Genomic DNA, 24246 nt, shown 5'->3' with positions numbered 1-24246 from the left:
GGGCGGGCGGAAGGCAAGAGGTTGAACACAAGTTTACGCATGCGCCTCGAAGGAGGCCGGCGTTCTGCGCATGCGTGACCGGACCCGGCAGGCTGCCAACTGCGCAGGCGCCCTTAGTTGGCGGGTCTTTCAGAAGCGGCGGCAGCCTTAGTGTCGCAGATAGCTGACGGCGCCCCAGGCCCGTGAGGAGCGGCCGCAGTGGCGCGGGACGTCGAAGCGCGACTCTTGGCCGCGGAGAGTGATTTGCTGACTTGTATCTCCGAGACGGAGGCTGTGGGCTGGACTGGCGTCGTCCGGACGTCAGGAAGTCGCAGATCTGTCCGTGGACGCCGTTCGGCTCATCCCCGCACCAGCCTCCTTGGCGTCGGACCTCTCCGCCCAGCCCAGACCGGTCGCTGCCCCCCAGACAGAGGGGACTGGGGGAACTGGAGCGCTGCGGCCTCGTCCGGGTGAGAGGAATCCCAAGGGCGGGCCGCGCCTCTCGCTCGGGGCCTGTGCAGAACGGTGTTTGAGGGCTGGGGGTGGGTCACAGGCCTGGGTTCGAATTCCACCTCTGCATCCGCACCCCCGGGCTGTCCCCAGTGGGCCGGGCTTTTGGCCCTCTGAACCCTATCTGCGGGGAGGAATTAATGATAGTATTTACAGAGCTGTGGAAAGGATTCAGTGGGATAATGAGATAATGATGCAAATAAAACGCCTGCGTACGTACATACACAGATCGTGGCATATAGTAAGCACTTAACAAGCAGCTTAACAAATGACATTTGTTGCTGTTATTATCCAGGCTTGAATCTGTGATACAGCCCTACTGTGGGGATCTAGATCCTTGACCTACCCACCCTTGTTCTGTTACCTTTCCCACGCTGTCCCTCCCTATATATTTATTTTTCTTTATTTAGAGTCCCTCCCCCTCATACAGATTTTTGCTGGGAGGGAGGGGTAAGCGTGGAATTTGCAGAGACGCCTCAGTCATGTCCTTCCTTGCCTTCTTCCAGTCAGTTGTCTGTGACAGCCACTAGGGATACAAATACGGTCTGGCTGGGGAGACAGACCTGTAAACAGACTGTACAGTGCTAGGAAGACTAAGGGGTGGAGCAACCAACTTTGCCTAGAGAAGTGGTTTGAAAGCTTCGCATTTGAGCTAGGTTGAGAAGGCTGAGTAAGTCTTACAGGCAGTGTGTATGTAGAGATTCAAAAGTGATGCAGGGAATGGGGGTGGCAGGAGAGAGCAGGGATGGGTAAGTTAGGACTAGTTAATGGAAGGTGTTGAATATACTGGAAGAATCTCTGCTGCTGTCTAAAGAATGGATTGGAGAGGAGCAGTGCTGGATGTTGGAAAACTAGTGGAGAGGCTGCAAGATTATGCTGGGGAGGGGGAGGCAGATGGTGGAAGTTCTGAGACCCATATACTAAACTAAGAACTGGAAGTGTAGAAAAGCTTTCCAGAGACTGTTGGAGGTAGGATGGACAGGACTTTGGATGTGGAGATTAAACATAAGAAGTAAAGGATGATGTGATTTTTCTAGTTTGGAAGACCATGTAGATCATAATGCCATCTAGGATATGAGGGAGTAGTTAAATGGGAAATAAAGGAAGGTACGTGTTAAGTGAGACATGAGTATTTCTAACGATGAGTTCTGTAGAAATTCAGTACAGGAGGTAATGATAGTCTGATAGTCTCTGGAGGAGGTGGATGAGGTGGGACTGGGCTGGGCCTTGTCAGGTAGGTAGAATTTCATGGGGCAGAGATGAACAGGTCAGAAAGGCTGGACAACACAAGGTCTCTTCTGGGGTAGTAAAGCCCCAGCGAGACTGAGGCTGAAATGTGAAGAACAGATCACCTTGTTTTCCTATTTTCAGGGTTTTCATCCAGGATGACTTCAGTAATTAGATCGGAGACGACAGAAGGTAAGTATTGTAGTAAAATTAAGGCCCTCTTGCCTTGGGTTCAGATTTCTCAGCTATACACAAATGCTTTCCTGGCTTCTGGTGGATTTGGAATCACATATTTACGTATTTGCGGAGATGCTTCCTCACTGTTTCCATGATCTGGGGCATATATTTTCTTTTTCCACCTTTTTGCTCAGATGCATGGTTGTGGTGGGTTTGATTTTGTATTTTGACTTTTTCATAACAAGTGCTAGAAGAGGAACCAGTGACAACTAAGACTCATGATCATCCACTGGAATCGGATCCCATCCCTGTGGAAGTGTGTAGCAAATCACCTGCCTCCCTGGAGATGACTCAAGGCGTTTCAGAGGAAAGAATTCACCTTGGCTCTAGCCCTAGAATAGGGGGAAGTTGTGATCTCGGCCGCCAGGAAGGACTTCAGTCCAGGTTCCTTCATTTGTCTCCCCAAGAACAGTCTCCCGATCGTCAAGACAAGAGTCAATCTTGGCGGCGAGCAAGTATGAAAGAAATGAGCCGGCGGAAGTCACTGCCTGCCTTTCATCAGGGCATCACAGGTGGGGTGCTGTGTATGTAAGACAGGAGTTCCAGCTCAGATAAGAGACAGTGAGGTATGGCAGAAAGAATGGAGGAGGAATGACTTGGCTCTGCTACTTGTTATGTGACTGAGCAAATCATGTCACCCCTGTCAACCTCAGTTTCCTCATCTGTAAGGGGGATAGTCTAAGATCCTAAGTACTAATGTCAAACACCTAGTGAGTGTTCCATATGATTGCTATTATGTTAACAGCTGCCCGTTGTAATCTCCACCATGAACAAAAATTCTAGTTTACAATTGTTCAACTCTCACCTCTGCTAGGATGAGAGGCATTAAAGATTTCTTTGTATGGCTTTCTGTTATTTCTTAAAGTAAAAAGGTGGGTGGGTTGCTACCTGCTTATAGGCTTTATAACTGAAAATATCTCGGAGGGAGGATGCCTGTAAAAATATCTTGGTGAAAACTAAGGTTTTAGACATGCCGTATTTGAATGTGATTTGTGTGAACTTACAATAATAATTACATCTCAATAAGCAATGAAGTACAAGATTTAATGTGGAAAGTCCAGCACATTTCAGGAAGAACTTACTAGTTGTGTAACCTTGAGCAGATTACTTAAGCTCCTTTGCCTTACAGGTCTTATCAGTAAATGGGATGAAATAATACCTATTTTACAGGGTTGTGTGAGAATTAAATGAATTGATATAGAACACAGTTCTTGGCATATAGTAAGTAAATAGCTCCAATGTTAAGCTATTGTGATTATTTTAAAGATATTAGCTCACTTCCAGATGGCCTGATGTGTAGAAGGAAATCTGGGTAAAAATAGCCATTTAGCATATTGCTGCCACAATTGTGCTCATGCACTTTACTCCGTAGGTGTGCCAAGAAAACAAGCAATTCCCTAAGATTACCCCTACCTTTATCTCTGTTCCAGGGCCTGTGGACCTAAAATTCTGTATAACAAAAAATCACTGATGTAATAAGATTGGTTATCGCCTGGTTATTCCTGGCTACTTGCCAGGTTTCTTTGGTTAGAGGCAGAAGGTATCCTGTTTTTCTATACTAACAGCAATGAGAAATAATTAGGAGGCAAAAGAACTAAAAACACAGCCAGCTGAAGCTGGAGGACAAAAATATATGTATCTCAAATTGTCAGAGCAAACTTTCTTTGCTGTGTAATAATTGATGTTTTTAGATGGACATAATTAAAAAAAACAGTACATCTTATAGTCGTTTGAGGATTCAGTGGCATAATTATGTAAAATACCCCTCCAATTCAGGGGGACTCACCATGTAACCTTGGGCAAGTTACCTATCATCCAGCCTTTGTGCCTCAGTGTCCTCCTTTGTAAAATGGAATTGATAAGCTACTTGCCTTTGGTTTTAATGAGGTGTGCATAGCATTTAATGAAATGCCTTTTATATAGCAAGTGTTCAACAAATTACTATTAATGTCATTATTAGGTCATTATAGAGAGGCAGTATGGCTCTTAGTGGGAAAATACACATTTTTTGGTGGCAAACTTGGGATTGAATATCTGGCCTCTGGCAAGTTATCTGCCCTCTGAGCTTCAGTTTTCCCATCTGTAAAATGGAGCTCATAATTTATAAGACAGTGTATTTAAAGCACACTGCAGGAGCACTTGGCTGACTTACTCGGTAGAGCATGTGACTCTTTTTTTTTTTATAAGATTTTATTTATTTGAAAGAGGGAGAAACAGAAACAGAGCATGAGCAGGGGCGAGGAGGGAGAGGCAGACCCCCCCCCCCGCTGGGCAGGGAGCCCTACGTGGGGCTCCATCCCAGGACCCTGAGATCCTGACCTGAGCCGAGGGCAGATGCTTAACCAACTGAGCCACCCAGGCGCCCCAAGCATGGAACTCTTGATCTCAGGACTCAGGGTCCTGAGTTTAAACCCCACATTGGGCATGGAGCCTACTATAAAAAAACAAACAAACAAACAAAACACACTGCAGTGCCTGTCCTAAAGATGGTCAAATATTCCCATCTCCTTTCCTTGAATGCTGAAAATAAAACATCAGAAACAAGTTAAATGATTTTTAAAGTTACATTGTTTTTATTATTTTTGATGTTACTATATTTTTTAAGGATTTAATTATTTGAAAGAGAGAGAGAGAGAGAGAGCTCGCACATGAGCCAGGGCAGGGGCAGGGGAGAGGGAGAGGGAGAAGCAGACTTCTGGCTGAGCGGGAAGCCAGTTGCAGGACTTGATCTCACAACTCTCAGATCCTGACCTGAGCCAAAATCAAGAGTTGAACACTCAACCGACTGAGCCATCTAGGCACCCATAACAGACAAGATTTTAATGTAATCCATAAAAGGTTTCTTAATAACATTTTAAAGTTAGTACATATAAATAGGTAAATTTCATTTTTTGGTGAGTCTAAAAAAATTAGATATACTCTATATAAATTCTCCTTTTAAGTAGAAAAGGCTGCCTACGCGTTCTTACCTGAAGTTAGACCCCATCAGGAGGGAGGACAATTTTCAGTTTTTTTTAGTTTGCTAACTATTAGTATCTAGCTCCTTACATGTGGTGATATTTTATGTTAGAGCTCAGCAGATCCATCAGTGCCAACTTAACAGAAAGCAAACGGCTGGTTGCTCTCCTGCTTTCCAGTTTCCAGGTAAGAATCTCGGAATTGAGAAATGCTTTCTTTTTCTTTCTTTTTTTAAACTGTTACTGTGACAGCCCCAAAAAGAGATCAGTATTGTGTAATGTATCAGTTGAGATTAAAAGATGCTTCTGTCTAGGTGGGATTAATTTAAAAGCCAGATTTAATCCCAGCAGCAGCTGATTTCTCTCTGGACTAGTCTCTCTACCAATCCCACTGGTGCTGGTGCTAATTGAGCACCTGACAGAGATTTCCTCAGTCTGGTATAGTTTGCCCATTGGCAGCAAATGATGGGAATTTAAAGTGGGTGAAGGTCAATATCTAAGTTAAAGCAGACATTTAAGGTCTGACTACATACCGAGCGGAAATTATACGGCTAACTGGTGATTTACATCAATTTAGATAAGTCATTTGTGTTAATTAAATGACCATGTTTCTCTGAACCAAAAATCAAAATGTATAGTCTGAGCAAAGAGATTTTTCCTGATCTACTTATTTGTTTATATGAAAAATCTTAGGCATAAAAATTAAATCATGTTTACTTTCATGTTGATTAAACATCATGAAATTACATGAACTCGGGACTGGCCTGGAAAATCTTGGTTGTACTGAAAATGCTTTCCTTTATTTAGTTCTCTGTTCAGAAACTTGAACCTTTCCTAAAGGACACTGAGGGCTTCAGTCATGAAAGTTTTAGAGCCAAAGGTAAGTTGCTAAGAATAGAGGAGCAAGCTTTGGCCTTTGGCTTTACCTTCTGTTTAGGTCAGTTGAAGCCCCACTTTCAGGACCTCCATTTATAGGAGCTGCTGCCTCACAAAACCAGCCCCCATCTATATTTTAGAGTTCTGTTTAAAAAAGTAAGAATATATGCTTATGACATTCAGAAGGTATAAAGGTGTGACGTAAGCCAGCCTCCCACCCCAAGCCAGTGCAACTCCTCTCTGCAGAGGACACCACAGCCACCAGCTTCCGGTTGATTATTACAGAGATCTTACTGCATTTCCAACATTTTTACATGAATACCAAATGAACATATACTCTGCACTGTTCTTCACCTTGTCTTTTTTTTTTTTTTAAGATTTATTTACTAATTTTAGAGAGGGTGTGGGGGAGGGGCAAAAGATGAGGGAGAGAGAAACTCAGGCAGACTCCGTGCTGAGTGAGGAGCCTGATGCGGGGCTTATCTCATGACCATGAGATCATGACCTGAGTTGAAACCAAGAGTCAGACACCACGCAGGCACCCCTTGTCTTATTTGTTTGTTTGTTTGAGAGAGAGAGAGTGAGCAAGGGAGAGAGCACAAGCAGTGGTTAGAGGCAGAGGGAAGGGGAGAAGTAGACTCTCCCGTTGAGCAGGGAGCCTGATGTGGGGCTCAATCCTGGTACCCTGGGATCATGACCTGAGCCAAGGGCAGACGCTTAACTGACTGAGCCACCCAGGCGCCCCTTGTCTTTTTTTTAAAACCAGTTTGTCTTGCACATTGTTCCATATTGCACATATAGAACTGTCTTGACATTTTAGTAGCCATATGACATTTCATTTTATAAATGTTCCATATATGATTTAACCAGTTCTTTACTGGTGGGCTTTCAGGGTTGTTTCCAGTCTTTTGCTATTATAATGAATAGGATAATGAATACCTTTTTACACAAGTCTTTTGGCACATACACAAGTAAAAAGAAGATAAATTTCTAGAATTGGAATTACATAGATCAAATGAAATGTGAGAAATTACCAGATTGCCTTCCAGAAAGGTTCTATCAGTTTATTCTCTTACCAGCAATATATGCAAGTACCTATTTTTTCACACTCATAACAGTTTTACCAAGCACCTCAGATTTTTTACTATTTGATAGGTGATAAGAAGTATTGTCTAGCTTTAATCTGTGTTCCTTTTTTTTCAAAGGATAAGCACTTTTTCATATTTTTTAGAGCCACTTGTACTTCATTTTCTGTGTGTTGTTTGATTGTATCCTTTGTTCATTTTTTTTTAATCCAAAATGTGTTGATTGGGATAGTTTGCCCCTCATCTTGATGCAGGGTGCTTTTAGCACTGCTTCTGTCTGAAGGAGTATCCTTCTGTAAGTCTTGCTTTTCCTCCCGTAGGCTGGCAAAGGACAGTGGCACAGCCAACACACAAAACTACTGTTTGTGCATGGCTAAAGGCGGTGGTGATATTGTAGCATCCTGGGCACTTCACATCCATGAAGTAGGAGTTAGGGCTCTGCGCCAGGCACTTCTTGTGTTTCCTTTTCTCTTCTGGGATGGGTGGAGGAGGTCCTTTGAGAGGGGATGTTCTTGTGGGGAGTTTGGCACCTCTGGAAAGGCTCCTTTTTCGTTTTTGAAAATTGGGATGTTGGCTTTTTTACATCAGTTTGTAGGAACTCTTTATACATTAAGGAAATTAGCTGTTCATCTGTGATATAAGTTACAAATATTCTTAGGAATCCATTTTCAACTTCCTAGGAAGTAGCTCTTTATAGTATAACTACACAATCATCCAGGGTCAGAAATATTCAGTGTTACCCACTTAAAAGACCTGGAAAATATATGAACTCAGGCTGTTGTTTATCTCGGCATTGGACCATCGCCATAATTAGAGTAGATACGATAACTGTTTAACATCTGCTTTCCCCTTTGCATTTCTCACCTGAGTGCAGTTGTAGATTCTTCCAAGTCGAAGCAGAGACCTGTTTTTACCTTATGCCCATAATTCTTTATTCTCCTTTAACATTTTTCATTACGCCCCTGCCTATTGCCTGACTTCTGTAATATGTTCTTCCTTTCAGTGCCAGCAGTTGAAATTTCTTGAAAGAATGAAATGTCAGTGCACATATAACTTTTAACTAGTTTTCACCAGTCAAGTATAAAAAACGCTATCATAAATGTCATAAAGAGGAGTTGTCTTCCGTTTTATCTATACCTACCCAAAGAACAAAGATAAAATCTTTCTACATATTTATACTACTTCTTTGAATAGGTGAGAGGGCCAAAATGTAACAGGGGACCCTAGAGCTGAGACCACCTTGAATATATCTTTGTCAGCAGCTTGCTGTGGAAATTCATATTCTATTTATTTTATAACATGTACTTTTTTTTTCCCCCCTCTAGCATCTTCTCTTTCTGAAGAATTGAAGCATTTTGCAGAGAGCCTGGAAAGTAATGGAACTCTACAAAAATGTTTTGAAGATTCAAAAGGGTATGTGCAGTTCCCCTTCTGTCCTAAATTATAATTGAATTAAGACTTTTCATTATAATTAGTTGCTTATTCACTCAACAAACATTTATCCAGCATCTTCTACACACCAGGCTCTTCTAGATGCCGGACATAAAATGATAAATAAGTCAAGCAAGGTCTTTCTTTTTTTTTTTTTTTTTTTTTTAAAGATTTTATTTATTTGACAGAGAGAGACACAGCGAGAGAGGGAACACAAGCAGGGGCAGAGGGAGAGGGAAAACAGGCTTCCCGCGGAGCAGGGGGCCCGATGCGGGGCTCGATCCCAGGACTCTGGGATCATGACCTGAGCCGAAGGCAGATGCTTAACGACTGAGCCACCCAGGCGCCCCTCAAGCAAGGTCTTTCTTATGTATTTTAACAGGAGAGACAATCAAATACGTAGAAAATAAGGATTTCAGGTAGTGATTATCTAAGAAGTCAGTAACTATGATAGTGACTTGAGGGGGGTGTACACAACTTTAGTTAGTGTACAGAGAAGACCTGTTAAGACCTGAGTGGTGGGAAGGAACCAGCCATGGAAAGATGAGAGGAAAAGCATTGTTCAGATATTTGCTAGCAAGGCAAGTTGGTGATAAACTTATGTTCTTCACCTGTTGGTAAGCAAGAATATTAGGAGAAGTTTTTAAATCCCAGCCCCAAACTGGTAGTTCCTCTGTAGGGGCAGGGCCTAACCCTCTAGCTCCTGCCTTGCAACAAATCATGTCACTTGGGCCTACCTCATAAAACTTTTTAGTTTTGACTTCACAAAGGTTTACTTTCCCACAGATTGTTAGAATTAACATTGCTGGGGCGCCTGGGTGGCTCAGTTGTTAAGTGTCTGCCTTTGGCTCAGGTCATGATCCCAGGGTCCTGGGATCGAGCCCCACATCGGGCTCCCTGCTCAGCAGGAATTCTGCTTCTCCCTCTCCCACTCCCCCCTGCTTGTGTTCCTTCTCTCGCTGTGTCTCTGTCAAATAAATAAATAAAATCTTAAAAAAAAAAAAGAATTAACATTACTATCCAGAAAATGAAAACTATGTTGGCTCAGCATAGTATCTCTTTTAATGCAGTGTATTTAAGCCACCAGCTGCTGCATCTCAGCCAGAGGTGATAGAGGCTGTGTGTCACAGGCCTTGGTGGAGAAACATGAAAGGTGGCACAGCTAACTTGTCTTTGCCAGGTAGAGTACCAAGTACATCTGCAGAATTTTGGCATTTTCAGTGCTTCTTTTCCATCAGGATTAGTCACCCAACTGAGCTAAGCCATTGGTGTAAATAAACATAATCCCTGTCCACTGATAACATCATTTTGAGTGGGAAGAAGAGATGTCACATACAAAAGTATTGTTGGTCCTTAAAAGGTGACTCAAAGAGAAGAGACACAAAAACAATGTGAACAAGGGGCACCTGGGCAGCTCAGTTGGTTGAGCGTCTGACTCTTGGATTCTGCTTAGGTCCTGATCTCATGGCTAATGAGATCAAGCCCCGAGTCAGGCTCCATGCTTAGCGAGAGTCTGCTTGGATATTCTCTCCCTCTGTCCCTTCCTCCATTCATGCTTTCTCTCTCTCTCTCTCAAATAAATAAATAAATCTTTAAAAAAAAAATGATGTGAACAAAAGTTTGGAGATGGAAAGCTCCAGATGTTTGAGGGGGTCGGGCTGAATGAGATTATATGGGGCAGAATAGGTGAAAGGAAACAATTGGAATCAAAGTTAATGAGCTGGTTGGAGCCAAAACAGCCTAAAGTGCCAGGTTGAAGAGTTTTGACTTTTATTCTGAATGCAGTCGAGAGTCGCAGAGTTTTAGGCAAGGAAAACAAAATTAAGGAATATTTTAGGGAAGGGTAATCTGGCTGTAGGTGAATTGGAATTGATGAGAGAAATAGAAAATAAAGAGACCGCTGAGGAAATTGTTATCTAGTGCAAAAGTGAGATAGAGCTCAAGAATAAATATTTGTTGGGGCGCCTGGGTGGCTCAGTTGTTTAAGCGACTGCCTTCGGCTCAGGTCATGATCCTGGAGTCCCGGGATCGAGTCCCGCATCGGGCTCCCTGCTCAGCAGGGAGTCTGCTTCTCCCTCTGACTCTCCCCCTCTCATGCTCTCTCTCTATCACTATCTCTCTCAATAAATAAATAAAAATCTTTAAAAAAAAAAGAATAAATATTTGTTGAAAGATGAATTCTGAATATCTTTTACTGCCATTAAAATTTTGTAAGGCATCCTATTAAAAGCAAGTGCTTTGGAAAGATTTATATTGATCTTACAGTCCTATCTGTATTCCAGAAAAGCATCAGATTTGTCTCTGGAAACATCAGTGGCTGAAATGAAGGAATACATAACAAAGTAAGTAAAAATGAGTGATCCTTTGTTGGAAAATCTAAATTCATCTGGGGAAAATAACTAGGTCTGGAAAAAATTAATAGTAAACATTCCATTCAGAGTCTCAGTACTAGTGTGTCAACACTGGAATTTAGAAAGCTGCTTATTGGGATCTTGTGGGCTTTACTGATGGCCAGTTTCATAGAATGGAGTCTGGGGAATCAGGATGTTAATTTGATATTAAGAACTCATGTTTGATTTGATTAAATTAATATCCTCTGAATCAGTCGGGCTTTCTGATCCTTTAATGACCTTTTTTTCACATCTTAGAACCAGAGTAGACACCTGATGTACTTATTGTTGCCCTGAGTGATTCAGAATGAGATGATCAAAAAGTAACTGATTATTTTTTTTCCTGATTCTATAGATTTTCTTTAGAACGTCAGTCTTGGGATCAGCTCTTGCAGTACTACCAGAAGGAGGCTGAAGAGATCATATCCAGGTTAGCTCCATGATTGGAAATAGGAAGCTATCTTTTTACCTTGTGGAATTTGATTTGAATTGATTTCAGTTCTGTTAGCACAAATTGAAAGATGAATGCTTTCTCATAGGCCAATCAACTCATCAAAGCTCTATAAAATGTGTATTAGCACTCTAGGACTATAAATGGAGAGTTGGGGGAAAGGGAGGGAGAGTGGGTGTCACTATTTTCAGTCAAAGAACAGAATTGCTTCAGTTCTGTGTCCTTGGCTGCTGTCCCACATCCAGGGGGAGACAGGCCCATCTCTGCCCTGTACCAGGGCACCCGGGCTTGGGCCAAAATCTTGGTCAGGGCACGTCAGTTTGCACGTGGCCTTCAAGCTGCAGGTATGGGAGAGAACCCTGGCCAGGTCCTTCGTGGAGATGCAAAGACATGGAAGGGAGTGATGAAAGAGGGTGTATAGGAGAGAGAGGATCTTTGGGTCCTAAAGGCATAAAAAGTGGGAAAGTGCTGGACTTTGATTTAGTTGGCCATCTAAGCCAGTGATTTTAAGCTTTTTTTCCCCCAATGGTATCTCAGCTAGAAACCCAAATATAAAATGTTAGCTAAAATCCTAACTGCAGAAGTGGCCTCTTTGTAAGGAGGTGCTTTCAGGAACATGGTTTGAAAAGTTCCGCAGTCCAGGCACTGATGGTTACCAGTTACTTTATTTGCCCCTTACATGTTCTGTTTATGAAGATAGGTAAAGTGTAAGATCAAAGTTGCAGAATAAGAACTTTTGATGTGGCATAGCTTATTGGTTAAGAGGAATGCTTCTGGAAGCAGAATGTCTCTGTTACAATACTAATTACTCCTTCATTTTGTGACCTTGGGCAAGCTACTTAATCTCTAAGCTTGAAGTTCCTCTTGAAAACGGGGATAATATTAGTACCTACCTCATTGGGTTGTTGTGAGTGTAAAATGAGGTGAAATGGAACGTGTTTAGCAGGGTCTGGCAGGAAATTTTGGGAGTGGTTGTTGTTAAAGAGTCCTCAGTTTTCATGAACTCTCCATCATATTCAGTTATTTCAGATAATTAAAGTGGCCCAGCATTTTTTGGAAAAGATCATAGATATGGATTTCAGGAAAGCAAGCTTTGGCTTTACCATACCCCACCTATAGTCCTTTTTGTAAATGGACCTTACTGTTAGGTGGAGTCAACTGATCTGAAGCTTCTAGCATTTCCTGGAGCCCAGTGGTATAAATATATTAACACTAGAATAATCATTTCAGACCCCCTTGTTAATAAGAAAGCCTACGCCTACAGTAGAGTGGAAGAATATTCGTTCAGGTTAATAAAGCCTTATTGGCGATTTTTTTCCCTAGGTTGTCTTACATATCTTCCCCCAGAAAATGATTATAGAAATTCCTTGAGGGGCGCCTGGGTGGCTCAGTCTGTTAAGCGTCTGCCTTTGGCTCAGGTCATGATCTCAGGGTCCCGGGATTGAGCCCTACGTCAGGGTCCCTGCTCAGTGGGGATTCTGCTTTTCCCTCTCCCCTCTGCTTGTGCTGTCTCTCTCTCTCTCTCTCTCAAATAAATAAATAATTAAAAACCCTTTAAAAAAAATTCCTTGAGCGCTCTTTTGTTCTTTTTTTTTTTTTTTTCCTTCCAGAGGATCAGCTGAAACCAACGTTACTGAAGTTGAAGTGGAACCTGCAACATATCTTGGATCTTCCCAGAGTGAAGTCCTTAATACAAAGCCTGACTACCAGAAGATATTGCAGAACCAAAACAAAGTCTTTGATTATATGGAGTTGGTGGTGAGTTGGCTCATATTAATTTGGTTATTTAGCTTTGCTATGTTGTCATCCTTGGAAATTCAGAGACATGGAGAATATGTGTAATGAGATAACTATCAGCTCTACCTTGGGGAAACATGGAGAGACAATAAAAAAAATAAATACGTGGTGATAAAAGCTAATAAAGCAAGGTAAAAGAGAGAGTGGACAGGAAGGGCGGCAGGTTGCTGTATAGAGCAGTTATTGATGGTCCTTCTAAGCTGCTTTTTTTTTTTTTTTTTGAAAGATTTTATTTATCCATTTGACAGAGAAAGAGCACAAGCAAGGGGAGCTGCAGGCAGAGGGAGAGGGAGAAGCTTGCTCCCCACTGAGCAGGGAGCCCAACACAGGGTTCGATCCCTGGGATCGTGACCTGAGCCGAAGGCAGATGCTTAACCGACTGAGCCACCCAGGTGCCCCTCTAAGGTGCCATTTTAACAAAGACTTGAAAGAAATGAGGAAGTGGGGCGCCTGGGTGGCTCAGTCGGTTAAGCGACTGCCTTCGGCTCAGGTGATGATCCTGGAGTCCCGGGATCAAGTCCCGCATCGGGCTGCCTGCTCAGCAGGGAGTCTGCTTCTCCCTCTGACCCTCCTCCCTCTCCTGCTCTCTGTCTCTCATTCTCTCTCTCTCAAATAAATAAATAAAATCTTAAAAAAAAAAAAAAAGAAATGAGGAAGTGAGCCCTGAGGACATTTGGGAGAATAGTATTGTATCACTCCAAGTATCGACAGAAAGTAGATGCACTTGATAAAGGTTAATTGAAGGAGTGATATATAAAGTGTGGGTATTGAGGAAACCACAAGGATTAGTGCAGTAACCTGGGGCTTAGAGGCAGCTGAACTCTTAGTGTCCCTAGGCCTGAAGGGCGGAGGGGAGGAACAGTCACTGTGGTACCAGAGGAAGAAAGTTATATAGTGGGCTATGACCTTCAGTTGAGAGACAAAACTAACTCAAGACAACCCTTCCAGCAAGCCTGCATAAAAATATCCTGACTTCATTCACCTCCCTCCCACTTGGGCTCCCTCTTGGCTAAACCTGCCCAGACACCAGAGAACATGGAATCCTGTCTGAGGTTATGCTTGGCAGCCTCCCAGGGCATAGGGCAACATGGAGAAGTGCAGAGTGTGAATCTGGAGGAGCAAACAAAGTGTGTGGCACAAGCTTTCCAGGTTGAAAAGACAGCAAAGCAAAGCTCCTGAGCAGGAGCTTGCCTTCCTTTTTTCAGGAACATCAAAGAAGCCACGGATGGGGCGCCTGGGTGGCTCAGTCGTTAAGCGTCTGCCTTTGGCTCAGGTCATGATCCCAGGGTCCTGGGATCGAGCTCCGCCTCGGGCTCCCTGCTCTGTGGGAAGCCTGCTTCTCCCTCTCCCACTCCCCCTGTTTGTGTTCCCTCTCTGGCTGTGTCTCTCTCTGTCAAATAAATAAATAAAATCTTAAAAAAAAAAAAAAAAAAAAAGAAGCCACGGACCCCTTATAGCTCACAGCTGTTTTTCATGTGCAGATGGATGAACTGCAAGGGTCAGTGAGGCAGCTGCATGCTTTTATGGATGAAAGTACCCAGTGTCTCCAGAAGGTGTCAGTACAGCTCGGTGAGTGTGTGTCTTCAGGGGACTAGAGCTTGCACTATTTTATATAGGATAGCCCTTCAGATACAAACTGCCCTTCAAAGCATATGGTCTCAGAAAATAAGGCCTGTGTAGATGATTTCTTTTTCTCCCCTCACCATAAATTATTATGCTGTGGGTACTCAAAGTTGATGGGAAATTTCTAGATGTGAATTCACAGGAACACAGTAGATTGGAAAATTAAATCCCCACAAACCGTGTTGTTTTAGTAAATCCAAGCTTTTAAATACCCATTGCCGTTTTCCTCTTCATTCTTCAAGAATCCACTAAGTGACACTGACATTACTTCCCTGTTGCTTTTCCTTGGCCTACTCCAGCCCTAAATTATTTGCTATATACCTTCATTTTCTCATTACATAGTATTATGGTTGTGGTTGCAGCTGGCTTTCCTGCCGGACTGCCATCTCCTTGAGGACAGAGACTCTTATTTGTCATTGTAATGCCCTTCAGTGTCTGGCACAGTTGTCCATACAAGAAGTTTTCAATAAATGTTATTTTGAATTCACTTGAAATTTACTTTTGTCTTTCCTTTGCAGGGAAGAGAAGCACACAACAATTAGATCCCTCTCCAGCTCGAAAACTGCTCAAGCTTCAGCTACAGAACCCACCTACCACACACTGCTCTAAGTCTTGTCAGTGACTTCATATAGCTTTCCTGCACAAGGTGCTCCAGAGGAGAGAAATGGGAAGAGTGCCCCAGAACATGGCAACTGCGTGGCAGTCTGAGCTGGTGATAGCTGCCCTGTTGGCTTTGAGGATAACGGGCTGAATGTAGAGCCCTGCAGTTTTTTTTTTTCTAAAAGTGACAGAATTTATGCATCTGAAAGAGTGTAGTATAGATGCTTTTTCCAAGAATGTGCAAAATGCTTGCAACTTCTTTTGTGGAATGATCTTGAGAACTAGTAGCCCATTCTTTTAAATATCCTTCATGGTCAGTAATCTTCATCTTGTGAAGATGTTTTTTAGGTTTTGAAAAAATCCAAAGTCATTCAGGACCAAATCCAGGGAAACATTTTAGGGGTCAAGTTGGGTTCTGGTAGTAAAGGAATGGGACTAATTTTCTAGTGTGGCCCTGAAGGTGATTTTTGGTAGAGGAGTTGTGAGCGTTGTTTGCATCATATGGATAAATGTGTATCACTTTACACAATGTCCAGATTGAAGGAAATACCACTCATTCTCTGTCCTGTTCACAGTGTGCTTTAGGTTTTAATATTGAGTTGACATCCTAACTCCTGGATTCATGGCAGGAGGGGGCTAAGTACTGTTTTTCATTGTTCTCTGTTTTTAATAATTTGCATTATAAAATTGCACATTATTAAAAGCTTTCTTTTGTCTTTGTGTATACACTGAGCATATAAAAAAATTTTTTAAGGCAGTGGGGGCTTAGCAGAAAATAGGATTCTTTGCCAAGATGCTGAAGTGAACAATAGTGTGGAAATATGCCTCAGCATTAATTACCAGGAAAACACCAACTAATTTATTGTTAATGTTTCTTATTCTCTGATCCTCCTAATAGGATAAAGCCTACTTCATTTAAATACCCAGTCATAATCTTTTAAGTCTTAAACCTTGGCCTAAGTACCAATTAGGGAAAGGTGGTATCTCCTTCCTTTGACCTACATTCCTTTTTTTTTTTTTTAAGAGATTTTATTTATTTATTTGCCAGAGGGAGAAGCAGGCTTCTTGCTAAGCAGGGAGCCCCACACAAAGCTTGATCCCAGGACCCCACGATCATGACCTGAGCCAAAGGCAGATGCTTTACTGACTGAGCCACCCAGGGACCCCCCCCCCACATTCCTTTTTCTTTCATGTATTTACAGAGCCCCTGCTATATGCCAGGCATAGTTCTAAGAACTGGGGAGAGAGCAAAGAACAAAAACAGACGTGGGAGTTGCTCATAGTATCTGGAACTTAGTAGGCATGTGACCTATGTGTTAAAAGCCTAAGTGCCACTTCGACCGAGAAAAAGTTATTTAACCTCTTATCTGTAAGATTGGGAGAAAGATAGAACCTATATCACAGGGATGCTGTAAGTCAGATTAAAAAGTATAAATTTAGAACAGTGGTATCAATGTGCTAGAGGGGCAAAAGCTTGAACAACTGAGCGGATTAGTAGAGCGGCTAATGAGATGAGAAAGCTAGTAGTTCAATTTGAGATACCAAATGGAGAAGTCAACTAGACCATTGGATATAGACGTGGAAAACTGGGTAGAGACATTTGGACTGGAGATAAAATTTGGAAGTAACTGATATGTAGCTGTTGAAGCCTTGAGAATGGATAATACTGTCAAAGCTAGAGCAAGAGGGAAACTTTGGACAGCCCCAAGGAAAGCTGGGGCTCTTAAGCATCAGAGGAGTCATGTTAATTGCCTACTCTTTCAGAAGCAGAGTAGTATAATGGAAAGAGCACACCGTTTGAAGTGAATCTTTATCTCTTATGCTCAAATTTACTCATATGTAAAATGGGGATAGATCACACCTCTCCCAGGTGATTGTACCCTCTGTCATTTATTACATCATACTGCATTTTTTGTTTGTAAGAATTTGTTCAAACTCAAGGGTAAAAAGTGTGTTTTTGTCTGCATCTTCAACAGCCAAATAAGATAGAGCATAGAAAAATAATACTTACAAGCTCTAAGGATTTTACATGCATACAGACCACAACTTAGGTAGCTTGTATTTTTTTGTCACTAGAGGAGGAATTCAAGCAGTCAGAGGCTTAATAATCTAACCAAGGACATAGAGATAGTAGAACCAATTTGGCACTCCGTAAATGTTAACGGATAAACATAAATCATAAAATAAAAGTCTGTGCTCAGTTAACTTCAGTTTCCCCTCTTCCCAAGTTTCCTTCAGGAATTGTGCTTGACGAGTAACAATATTACAGACAGTTGCTGTCCTTGACATGTTTGGTTAAATTCCTTCCGTTTGTCCTAATTTAGTTTTTAGTCAGTGAGATTAACCAAGAATCTCTTTGGGGGAGGGAATTATGTCTGGGATATTTTGGTGTTATATCGTTGGGTCATTAAGCTTAATGTGTAATCATTCTTAAAACAAAAACACACCAAAACTCCATTTCTCTGTGGCACCCAAGAAAGGAGGTGGTGTGGCTGGCAGTTGTAATAGAGGAGATAGAATGGAGGACTGGGAATTAGGAGCCCTGAATCTTGGATTCTAGTTCTTCAGTTAACTGTACTCATTCACCAAAAATTTGGTAAGCACCTCCCCCAAGCCAAGCACTGTGCTAGGCTATGTGCCCTTGGGTACATCTCTGGGTCCACGTAAAAGGAGGATGCCTTCCTTGCCTTGCAAGGGTTGGTTTTTTTTTTTTTTTTTTTTTTTTGGTTCTTAAGAGCTTCATTAAGGATCTGATTTGGCGGAAGGGGAGGAGGCGGGCCAGACGCCGCACTCAACGCCCCTCCCTCCGGGCCGCTCTAGTTTTCAGGTTCTCCCGGGAGACTCCGCAACATGAAAAACTACAGCCAAGATGGCGCCGCAGGGCCCTCCCGGCTCAGCCACCATCTTCTCGGTAGTTCCCGAAGGGGGCAGGCACAGCGCGCCTGCGCGGCCCCGGCACCGTCAGCGCGCCTGCGCGGCCGCAGAGTCTTCCCCGCCCCTCTCACAGCCGCCACCGCTGCTGCTGCTGCCGCTGCTGCACTGCTGGCGGGTGCCCGCGCCTCAGGTGAGTGAGCGCCACAGCCCGGCCCGCTGGGGACGCGCGGCGCTGCCTGCGGGGGCGTCGCTCCCCGTGCTTTCTCCTTCCGCGCCTAATCTCCGCGGCGCGCGGGGGCCCGCGGCTCGCGCTGCCAGCCTCCTCCAGGTCCCCCTGCGCCCTTCGCTCTCCCCGCCGGCGGGACCTGGGTCAGCCCGGCCTCCCTCAGCCGCTCCCCGCTCCCGGGCTTCGGGGCCTGGCAGCGAAGCCGCCGATGACAGCGTGCGGGCGGTCCGGGCGCCCGACCCCCTCGGTCTCAGGGACGCACCTTAAGCGCGCCCCCCTTTCCCGCTCCTGCCGTACAGGCGGCATAGGTCGGTGGGCCTCGGGTCGGGCGTTCACCACCTACCCCGCCCGTCCCGAAGCCAGGGCGCTTGAAAGGTGGGCCGGGAGCTCGCCTTGCGTGCGTGCGACCCCGGTGCAGCGAGGAGTACCCTCGGGCTGGACCCCACGATGACCGTGCGAGGGAGGGGCTTCTTAGCCCCACTTTACAGATAAGGAAACTGAGGCACAGAGGTGAAGTGCAGTGCCCAAGGTCACGCGCCTGATAGGGGCAAGGGCTAGCTCTTGAAGTCAGGGTCTCGGGCTTTCAGGCTAGTACAGTTAGAATTTGATCTTGTACCTTTACAATTTTTTGAAATACACTTGCATTTCTGGAGTTATTTTTGAAATACACTTGCATCTTTGGAGTTGCTGCTTCAGCGTCATAAAAGTAGGCTGTGAAAACAATATCTTGGAGTATAATTGAGGTGTTACTGTAATAATAATAATAGTAGTATGTTGTTGATAAGAGCTCACCTTCATCCAATGCTCGCCGTGTGCCAGGGATATTATTAAACATTTTATGATTATCTCACTTAATACCTCAGCATTTCCCAATCCAGTGCGTCCCCAGCTTCCCCCCCCTCCCCCGCGAAGCTGGCCTCCCATGTCACAGGTAGACTAGAACCTCATGGCTTAGGAGGCAAGGAAGCTCTCCCATGGTACCTCACTGGCAGAACAAGGATAAGCCTTGTCTGCCCGCATCCAAATTTTACCCCCAATCTGGCCCCCCAGAGGATATAATTAGTCTTCCTTTTCGGGCTGCCAGGAAAGCAGGACTGGGCTAGCTGGGCTGGCTGGATCTGGAGGTGACAGAGCAAATTTGGCGAGCACTCACCTCATTCTGGGGCTTTTTGGCTCTGTCCCAATGCTGGGCTTGAACATCTCAGTATTTAAGATAAAGTAACAAGAGAAAGAAGGCATTGACAAAGTGGTGGTGAATATAAGAAGCCTCCATGATTTAAAATCCCAAAGGAACAGCTGTAAAAATATGTGAATGTTTCTTCCCCAAAATAACTAGCTCAAGTGTCTTTTTTTCTCCCTTAGCAAATCTTCCTATACACTTCAAAGCTCCATTAACTCACCACCTTTTCTGTGAAGCCTTCCTTGCTTGATTTTCCCAATTAGAATCACACACACGTACACAGTAGGGTAGAGTCTTCAGTCTTACCCTCAGGACTATTAGCCCCTTGAGGTCAGGAGTCTGCTTTGCAGCTCCAAGTGCTTGGTTCATAGTAGGCCATTGGTAAAGACTCTGTGAATTTCACTGTTCCTTTTCATTACTCAGAGTGATGTTTTCCTGCTGCCCTTCTGTTCCTCCTTCTTGCCCTTCAATTTCTCTTTGCTCTCCTTTCCTTTAGATTCAACTTCTGGTTGAATCTGACCTGTCACTCAGAGGTCTCCATTCCACCCTGTTTTCTGTAAATTTGCAGATAAGGGTTTTGCATCAAGAAGCCTATTTATCCCCAACAGTGGAGTTGGTATATGCCACATAAGTGTACAGGACAGTTTTTACTGGCATGTTGCAGTAAGGTAGCCTGAGGCTTACGGCCTTTTAGTCTATCCCTAGATACATGGGAGAATTTTTACATTCTTTTGCCTTATGTGGCAGACTACCCCTGGTGCTATCAGAGTAACTGGAGTTTTTTCCTTAAATCACTTCATACTATTTGCAATAATAAGTATTCAAAGGGCTTTTTGGGAGGCAGCAGATCTATGTATAGGTTTTCTACATAAATGAAGCTTTTTAAAGAGTTTTTCCAAATAATTCTCTGCAGATATGTCAAGCTGTTACTGTATATAAGGCATGGTACACGATTTTCAGTTGAATAATTTCTTGAATAAAATATCCTTTTAAAAGAGCTTACTAGCTAACTGGGAAACACTGTATCTAGCTGTAACTCAAGTCAAGTCTAAAAATTGGTATAATAGCATTATAAGCAACAATATGACAAGATAATGAGACATTTCATAAAATCATACACAGTTGAACTTGAAAGGAAGCATCAAGTCATTTTGAAGTAGGGTGGTGGAAAAAAACAAACAAACAAACCGGGCTTGGCTAGGGTGGCTTGGGATTAAAATAGTGGTTCTCAACCTTTGGTGTGCATTAGAATCACCTGAAGACTTTAAAACCCAGATTTTAGGGGGTGCCTGGCTGGCTCAGTCGGTAGAGCATGCAACTCTTGATCTCTGGGTCATGAGTTCAAGCCATGTTGGGCGTGGTGCTTATAACAATTAAAAAACAAAACCATACTGTGGGGGGCCCCACCTCCAGAGTTTCTGATTTAGTGGGTCCAGAGTGGGCCTGGGAATTTGTATTTCTAACAAATTCTCCGATGATGCTGATGCATCTAATCCAGGGACAACACTGAGAACTTCAACTGGATTTGAAAGTTGAGAAGTTAGAGTCGGAAACTGTCAAAGAATCTATTCCAAAAAAGTATAAAAGTGTGTGTTATATACCAGGATAGGAAAGCTCTGGAAAGATAGATTCCAAACTGTAATAGTAGTCACTACTCATGGAAGTAGGATTTAGGGGGTTGGAGAATTCACTTTGTATTCTATACGTTTCTATCTTAGTTTTGTATTAAAAAGGGAAGAAAAGTAAGAGTCCTTTTTGAAGATATAAATATTTATGGATTTAAAAAGAGCTTGCTGAAGTAATCTAGTGTCATACAATAAACATTTTTAGACTGTATGCCAGATGCTACTAGGTTCTGGAAATAGAAAACCTTTGCTAAAGCCTGCAGTCCGGTCATGGAAATGGGCAGATAACAGTTCTACATAGTGTCCTGTGAGCTTCCTAAGGATAAGGGTCTAGCTTTGTGCATGGCAGATGATAGGCATTTGGTAAATGATGAGTGAATGAGCAAATGCAGGCAAGAAGTGAGGATAGAAAGAGAAAGAAAGAGCAAATGGGAGATTCTGGAAGAAAAATTGGCAAGCCTGAACAGGGATGATAAAAGGAAAAGGTGTGTCAAGGACTTCCAGATCCAAAGATTGATAACATTTTGATTGGGTTTACTGCAGAACTGAGTGTCAAGTTGTCTATTCTGAAAGACCTTTTTAAATCAAGTCCCCTCTCCCTTTTTAAGAGACTGATAATAATAGCACACAAAAACTTAACCTAGATTGAGGGTATTTACCAGATTTCAGGGTTTTCTTTGGTAAATGAAAATTTTTATTCTTAACCACAATGCTAATTTTATTGTATTTATAATATTTTTCTACAACTTTGCCATCAGTTGTTCTTTTATTAATTGGAAATTAACTGAGACATACGGAGGATGTCTTAAATGCCATGCAGAAATGGGTGGTATTGTATCTTCATCTTATTTCTTCAGTGAAGGGATGGTACAATTCTGTCATGTTTTCCATAACACCTCAGAGAGTTTGCCATATTCTCAGTCCTAAGTAAATACCCATTGTTGATGGCTAAATGGGGTGTACTTTGGAGGAAATGTGGCTCATTGCATTCTGAGGTGACATACATAAACACTAATTACATTACCAAACAGCCTGTGCTATTAAACTTGGTAAAGAACATATGATATGGAGTAGGTGTTTTCCCCAGCTTTTTGTTTAGAGTTTGTGCTTTTTATCTTCCTCAGAGATTTAATATAGAAAATGAAAATTCATTTCCCAAGTAAAGGGGTGGCTTCCCCCAGGCTTTGGCTACATTATTTGACTATAGTCCCCTCACCACTTAAAAATGTCCACAGTCTAGTTTGAGGTTTATCATGTTTATGAAGTTTATCCAGTATAAATTTCTGTACAGCCATTCTTTCAGTTTATCAAGTATATCAAGTATAAATTTCTGATACAGCCATTTATCAAGTATATCAGTTTATCTAGTTTTCAGTTTATCAAGTATAAATTTCTGATACAGCCATTCTTTTTTTTTAATTAAATTTTTTTATTGTTATGTTAATCCCCATACATTACATCATTAGTTTTAGATATAGTGTTCCATGATTCATTGTTTGTGCATAACACCCAGTGCTCCATGCAGAACGTGCCCTCCTCAATACCCATCACCAGGCTAACCCATCCTCCCACCCCCCTCCCCTCTAGAACCCTCAGTTTGTTTTTCAGAGTCCATCGTCTCTCATGGTTCTTCTGATACAGCCATTCTTTATACTTTATTACCTCTTAGTTTTTTGTTGTTACAGGTTTTGCAGTATCTTTTTAAAGACAACGCTGTTTCAGGCCTGGGGCCATAGTTATTTTGTTGTAGGAACTGTGAGTTTGATAGCCTAAACCCTCATTAATGCAATAAATCAGGATAAGGGAAATTGTATGGAGCTCATAAAAACTGTATGAAGTTGCTTCCTATTTATAATGATATCTTAAGTTTAGAAGTCTTGTCAGCTTTTCATTTAATTGGTAATTGTCATATGGTAATCTTCCTAGAAATATCATTTGCTTTCAAAACAGACATAGTTTAGGGGCGCCTGGGTGGCTCAGTCGTTAAGCGTCTGCCTTCGGCTCAGGTCATGATCCCAGGGTCCTGGGATCGAGCCCCGCATCGGGCTCCCTGCTCAGCGGGAAGCCTGCTTCTCCCTCTCCCACTCCCCCTGCTTGTGTTCCCTCTCTCGCTGTGTCTCTCTCTGTCAAATAAATAAAATAAAAATAAAAATAAAAAAAACAGACATAGTTTATTAAAAATGACAGTTTTGCGCGCCTCGGTGGCTCAGTCGTTAAACGTCTGCCGCTCAGGTCATGATCCCAGGGTCCTGGGATCAAGCCTGTATCGGGTTCCCTGCTCTGCGGGAGGCCTGCTTCTCCCTCTCCCACTCCCCCTGCTTGTGTTCCCTCTCTCGCTGTGTCTCTCTCTGTCAAATAAATAAATAAAATCTTTAAAAAAAAAATGACAGTTTTATCCTTACAGTGTTTGTACATTTTTAAGCCTGCACTTTCAACTTATGGATAAAAGTTGAATACTTTTTTAAATTACGAGATTTTAGCTCAGAAGCCATTTTATGTGAAACCATAATACTTCGCAGATAGAGGAGAAGAGGGGAATCAGGCTATTGTCTCTTTATTTCTGCAGTTGAGAAAGCTCTGGAGACAGGTCCTCTCCTGCCATTCTTTTTTTTTTTTTAAAGATTTATTTATTTGACAGAGACACAGCGAGAGAGGGAACACAATCGGGGGAGTGGGAGAGGGAGAAGCAGGCTTCCCGCTGAGCAGGGAGCATGATGTGGGGGCTCGATCCCAGGACCCTGGGATCATGACCTGAGCCACCCAGGCGCCCTGCCTCCTGCCATTCTTCAACTTTTGTAGATACCGCTTCTTTTGAGTCTTTGTGTTGGGACATAGTTTTAACAGGGTGTTAACTAAGATATAACTGGGTGATTAGATCGGGTAGGATAGATTGCTTTTCAGATACATCCAGGGTGCAGGGCTCTCCTATTAAGGTAATAATGATCATAATACCTCAACTTTGTATGGTGCTTTTTCGTTTTCAGAATTCTTTGGTCATTAAGATCCTGGTAAACTCCGGTAGCCAAACCTGAAAAAATAAGCAGAATTAATGATTAGCTGGCATCAAGTGGAAAAGTTGGTTATAGAGGTGTGCCTGAGCTCTAGATGCGGATGTTCAAGTTCAGTTTCTTCATCTGTAAAGTGGGGGAAGGTTATAGTACCTATCTTATAAATGGGT

The 24246-nt window shown here is 42.8% G+C and overlaps 2 protein-coding genes and 1 pseudogene across 7 annotated transcripts in view; 2 read left to right on the top strand and 1 right to left on the bottom strand.

The window, feature by feature from the left end:
* The first annotated feature begins 96 nt into the window (after positions 1–96).
* DSN1 (DSN1 component of MIS12 kinetochore complex) lies at positions 97–15866 on the top strand. Of its 3 annotated transcripts, XM_036108076.2 has the most exons (11): positions 97–449; positions 1861–1908; positions 2139–2465; positions 5024–5097; positions 5718–5790; positions 8197–8284; positions 10585–10644; positions 11048–11122; positions 12754–12901; positions 14422–14509; positions 15082–15866. In XM_036108076.2, exons 2-11 carry the CDS (start codon positions 1875–1877, stop codon positions 15183–15185), a joined length of 1071 nt encoding a protein of 356 aa, XP_035963969.2. In that variant the 5' UTR covers positions 97–449; positions 1861–1874; the 3' UTR covers positions 15186–15866. The 3 variants fall into 3 exon arrangements, with proteins under 3 accessions (XP_035963969.2, XP_035963970.2, XP_035963971.2); XM_036108077.2 differs by lacking the exon at positions 1861–1908; XM_036108078.2 differs by lacking the exon at positions 2139–2465.
* LOC144379165 (small ribosomal subunit protein eS27-like pseudogene) lies at positions 6751–7291 on the bottom strand (annotated as a pseudogene).
* A 2232-nt stretch (positions 15867–18098) lies between the features above and the next one.
* NDRG3 (NDRG family member 3) overlaps positions 18099–24246 on the top strand; it is a 73827-nt gene continuing 67679 nt past the window's right edge. For all 4 annotated transcript variants that reach the window (XM_036108075.2, XM_036108073.2, XM_036108074.2 and 1 more), the window contains exon 1: positions 18099–18227. The gene's annotated coding sequence lies outside the window, so the exon portion shown is untranslated. The remainder of the gene's footprint in view (positions 18228–24246) is intronic.

The sequence above is a fragment of the Halichoerus grypus genome, chromosome 10 (genome assembly GCF_964656455.1).
Source record: "Halichoerus grypus chromosome 10, mHalGry1.hap1.1, whole genome shotgun sequence".
NCBI classification, from domain to species: domain Eukaryota; kingdom Metazoa; phylum Chordata; class Mammalia; order Carnivora; family Phocidae; genus Halichoerus; species Halichoerus grypus.
This window is presented reverse-complemented; position numbering and strand designations above follow the sequence as displayed.